At 33.4% G+C, this 4998-nt stretch overlaps 1 protein-coding gene across 1 annotated transcript; it reads left to right on the plus strand.

Annotated features, from left to right (window-relative positions):
- Positions 1 to 295: 295 nt before the first annotated feature.
- Positions 296 to 4784, plus strand: LOTGIDRAFT_77179 (hypothetical protein; the record flags this gene model as incomplete). Its single annotated transcript, XM_009064965.1, has 3 exons — positions 296 to 446; positions 4211 to 4388; positions 4685 to 4784. Coding segments are annotated over 3 exons (429 nt in total), but the record flags the coding sequence as incomplete, so codon positions are not given.
- Between the last annotated feature and the right edge of the window lie 214 nt (positions 4785 to 4998).

The following is a 4998-nucleotide window of genomic DNA, read 5'->3' on the forward strand; positions in this document are numbered from 1 at the left end:
TGACCTGTTCCTAAATTCCTTGCTAGGATATTCTATGATATACTCTTGACTTGTTTTATCAGCTCACTTTAAAAATGAAATAAAGCTAATTAATAATGAAGTTGTTTAGAACATATAGACAATTCCTGTTTTTATATGAAGCTACATTAAAACTCTAATCAGTTTATATTGTATTATTAATTTGAATCAAAATAAAGTTTTATATTTTATATCTTGTTCTTTGGCATTCTGGTCATGAATTTCTACCCTGTTTTTGTGGCATTATTTACTAGTAATCTATAATATATTTTAATTTATTCCAGAATTAAAACAGACATTTGATCTGTTTGATAAGAATCAAGATGGTAAAATCTCTAGTGAGGAATTAGGTTGTGTTTTACGAACATTAGGTCATGATTATACAGCTATAGAAATAGATGAAATGATTAAAAATGCAGACACCAATGGTAAGTAAAAGTTTTTGATGTGTGAAATTTAGAAACAGAATTAATAATAATAGTTATCTAGTCTCTCTGAGTTGACCAAACCAGGCACAGAATGGTACCAGGTGTTGCAGGAGAGTAAGCATGCTCTGTGGTCTAGCATCAACCACCAATTCTTATCATAATGGAGCACAGATTGAATTAAACAGCACCAAATTCTTTTTGAAAAGCAGAAGAATTATGCCAAAAGTTTTCCTATAAATGCTGGAAAACAACATGAATTTTTTTATCTTGCATTTGATTCACTAATTCAGAAAGTGATGAACTATTGAAGAAAGTGTGTTTATATTGTAAAATTCGATATAACGTAATAAATCCTTTCTTAGGCTCAATATTCAAATTATCAAAGTCATGCAGGAATAATCTTTAATAGTGTGAAGACACTAAATGTTTATCTAAAAGTTTATGCAAAGTCTTTTCAACTCAAAGCAATTCTTGGACAGATATTCTGAATAATCTTTACAGTACTGTATGTTTATGTGAAGAAGATTTGAACCCAATAAGAAGGTGAAACACTTCAAACTGTCAGCCATTTTCAATAAAAATAAAATGAGGACCATTATTCTGTTATAAGTGTCAATTTCTGTATTACTTCATGTTTTATGGAGAACCAATTGCACAATAATTGTTGATTTAGTATTATGGAGAGCGCAATAAACCTACATTTCGTGCAATATCAACTCAATAAATAATTGGAATGAAGTTGAGTTGCACATTTTACTGCTCTTGTTTGCAATTCTCATATTTACACCCTAGGAAATAAAATAGAGTTAGTAACTCTACTGTTTTTGTATCTTATTGGACTAATGAAATGAAATGGAGTTTTATATTCTACTGTTCTGTATCTTATTGGATTAATGAATTGAAATGGAGTTTTATATCCTACTGTTCTGTATCTTATTGGACTAATGAATTGAAATAGAGTTTTATATTCTACTGTTCTGTATCTTATTAGACTAATGAAATGAAATAGAGTTTTATATCCTACTGTTCTGTATCTTATTGGACTAATAAATTGAAATGGAGTTTTATATCCTACTGTTCTGTATCTTATTGGACTAATGAAATGAAATGGAGTTTTATATCCTACTGTTCTGTATCTTATTAGACTAATGAAATGAAATAGAGTTTTATATCCTGTTCTGTATCTTATTGGACTAATGAAATGAAATAGAGTTTTATGTCCTACTGTTCTGTATCTTATTGGACTAATGAAATGAAATAGAGTTTTATGTCCTACTGTTCTGTATCTTATTGGACTAATGAAATGAAATAGAGTTTTATGTCCTACTGTTCTGTATCTTATTAGACTAATGAAATGAAATAGAGTTTTATGTCCTACTGTTCTGTATCTTATTAGACTAATGAAATGAAATAGAGTTTTATGTCCTACTGTTCTGTATCTTATTGGACTAATGAAATGAAATAGAGTTTTATGTCCTACTGTTCTGTATCTTATTAGACTAATGAAATGAAATAGAGTTTTATGTCCTACTGTTCTGTATCTTATTGGACTAATGAAATGAAATAGAGTTTTATGTCCTACTGTTCTGTATCATATTGAACTAATGAAATGAAATAGAGTTTTATATCCTACTGTTCTGTATCTTATTGGACTAATGAAATGAAATGGAGTTTTATATTCTACTGTTCTGTATCTTATTGGACTAATGAAATGAAACACAAAGTTTAGTTCTAATGTTTTGTATCTTTCTTAAAAGATAAGGCGTTATTATTTACTAGTAATTGGAAAATGAAATGAAATGGAAATTAATATCATACTGTTTTCTGTTCTACTGACTCTTGAACTTATTATACTAATAAGTTTACATCTACAGTTTGTTATAAGACTCATAATATAACATAAAGTTTCTGGCTAATGAAATAAAATGGAGGTAAACGCCCTGACTAAGAACGCCACAAAATGATTATGAGGAATAACACATGAAAGAACACTTAATGGGTAATAACAAACATTTAACAGAACTGTCAAATTGGAATTTATGAAAAATCTAAAAATTGAAAAAAATTCAATATTTACTTTCGACCTGTTTTTTGCTGAGAATTCTGGCACCTCATAATTCACATGTAATTTCTGACTTGCCAATAGATAATAGTACTTAGGTTAAAGTGGTTGTTTTTACCTCCTCTCAGGTGTTCATCTAAGGTTTTGGCTTTCCATTTGTTAAGAAAGAATTTGGATTGAAAATAGATTAACTGAAGTGAATTAATTTCGAAAAAATTTAATCATTTTGAAGTCACTTTTTATCTATCATCCCTAAGCACTAAATATATTGTACCTCTATATTGTATTACCAGTAGTATATTTAGACTCATCAGAGGAGGCTGGCTACCGCCATCCCCCCAACACGGCCCTGACCTATTTATGCCCCTGTGTATTACATATTCATACCATGTCATGATCAGCAATACATAGCACTTATAATTATAGATTGAGAAAGTCTTCAAAGTTCAAAGAAATGTAAAGATGAAAGCTAATTAGTCAAGTTACTTCGACCCAACATTTTGAATTCGTTCCAAATGGCATTAATAATTACAAGAAAGTCATTGTACTGATGGGGAAATTACAGGCAGAATATGATATTCTTTTTACACCTAGCAACCACAGTAACATAACATCTGTTATTAATTAGACTTAAACTCTAGTTAGGTGATATCAGACTGGTGCCTGGCTCTGAGTTGTAGTGCCTGGTGTCTGGGCTCTGAGTTGTAATGTCTGGTATCTGTCTCTAAGTTGTTATGTCTGGTATCTGTCTCTAAGTTGTTATGTCTGGTATCTGGCTCTGAGATGTAATGTATGGTGTCTGGCTCTGAGTTGTAGTGCCTGGTGTCTGGCTCTGAGTTGTAGTGCCTGGTGTCTGGGCTCTGAGTTGTATTGTCTGGCTCTGAGTTGTAATGTCTGGTATCTGTCTCTAAGTTGTTATGTCTGGTATCTGGCTCTGAGATGTAATGTCTGGTGTCTGGCTCTGAGTTGTAGTGCCTGGTGTCTGGCTTTGAGTTGTAGTGCCTGGTGTCTGGGCTCTGAGTTGTATTGCCTGGTGTCTGGCTCTGAGTTGTAATGTCTGGTATCTGTCTCTAAGTTGTTATGTCTGGTATCTGGCTCTGAGATGTAATGTCTGGTGTCTGGCTCTGAGTTGTAATGCCTGGTGTCTGGCTCTGATTTGTAATGCCTGGTGTCTGGCTCTGAGTTGTAATGTCTGGTGTCTGGCTCTGAGTTGTAGTGCCTGGTGTCTGGCTCTAAGTTGTAATGCTGGTATCTGGTTTTGAAACAATTAGGCCAGCCTCTGATATATAAAACAGATGTGGATGACAGTAGTTCAACAGTAGATCACCCTATGGAAAACATGCTAGATTATCATTATGTCAAGACCTGGTTTCTCGTAAAATATCCTAGATTAATGTACGACGACGTCAAAAATAACATTGTTCAGTACTTATAGTTCACATTTGTTATAAACGGGGGCCTCTGGGGTTTCTTTTAACTGGTGATAATACAATATTGGACCACCCTCCATTCTGTTGACCTGTTGACCTCTAGGGTTAGGGTGTTTTATTTTAGGTAGGACTCTATATAAATGTTGGTATTGTATTGTATCTAAAATATAACTATATATATATATAAATGTATTTCACAATGATGGCAGCAAGGCCCTTGCTTCTTGTCTCTACTTAAACAATAATATCACAATGAAATATTATATTTGTAGAGAATGGTTATGTAGAATATGATGAATTCCTTCAGTTAATGAAACGCTGGTCTACTACCAATCCACCAGGAGCAGCAGCTGTTGTTGAACCTGAACTTACTGATGAGGAGAAACGGAAAGAAACGTTTGCTATATTTGATATGGATGGTAATGGTTATATAGATGAACATGAATTAAGGTAGGCTGACTTTCGTATAACACCAACAATTACACGAGCAGCTAAATTGTTTCTGTCGAGAGCTCCGATTGGCTGGATTTACTAACGTACTATCCTATCAAATTGCTGCAATCTTCTATGATACAAGAAGTAAATGAATGGAGTTTTAGGTCCTACTTTTCTGCACCTTATGAGCCAATGAAGATGGTATAAAACAAGAAAGGTGGTCACAGTATAAGATAGAAAGTAATAGCTTGACATTGTGAAGATAGGCACCTATGTACTATATATAACCCTGTATGTTTTTACTATATCAGGTATGTAATGAGACGACTAGGTGAAAATTTACAAGAAGCTGATGTAAAAGCTATGTTCCAGTTAGCTGATTTAAATGGTGATGGCCTCATAGACTACGAAGGTACGTTCACATTTTATGAACTAGATCTCACTACCAATCCACAAATATTTCCTGACAAAGAATTTACTCTAATAAGTGAGGCAATGCAGCTTCCTGTCAGATCCTGGGGGTCCATGGTTCCCTTCTGCCATCAAGATAATGGGATGATTCAATAAATTCTCACTTCTACCAAATTCAGGGCTGCCATTCCAGTCAAGCGAATGTGGCAAAACA

The sequence above is a fragment of the Lottia gigantea genome, assembly GCF_000327385.1.
Source record: "Lottia gigantea unplaced genomic scaffold LOTGIsca_67, whole genome shotgun sequence".
In the NCBI taxonomy this organism is placed as follows: Eukaryota; Metazoa; Mollusca; class Gastropoda; family Lottiidae; genus Lottia; species Lottia gigantea.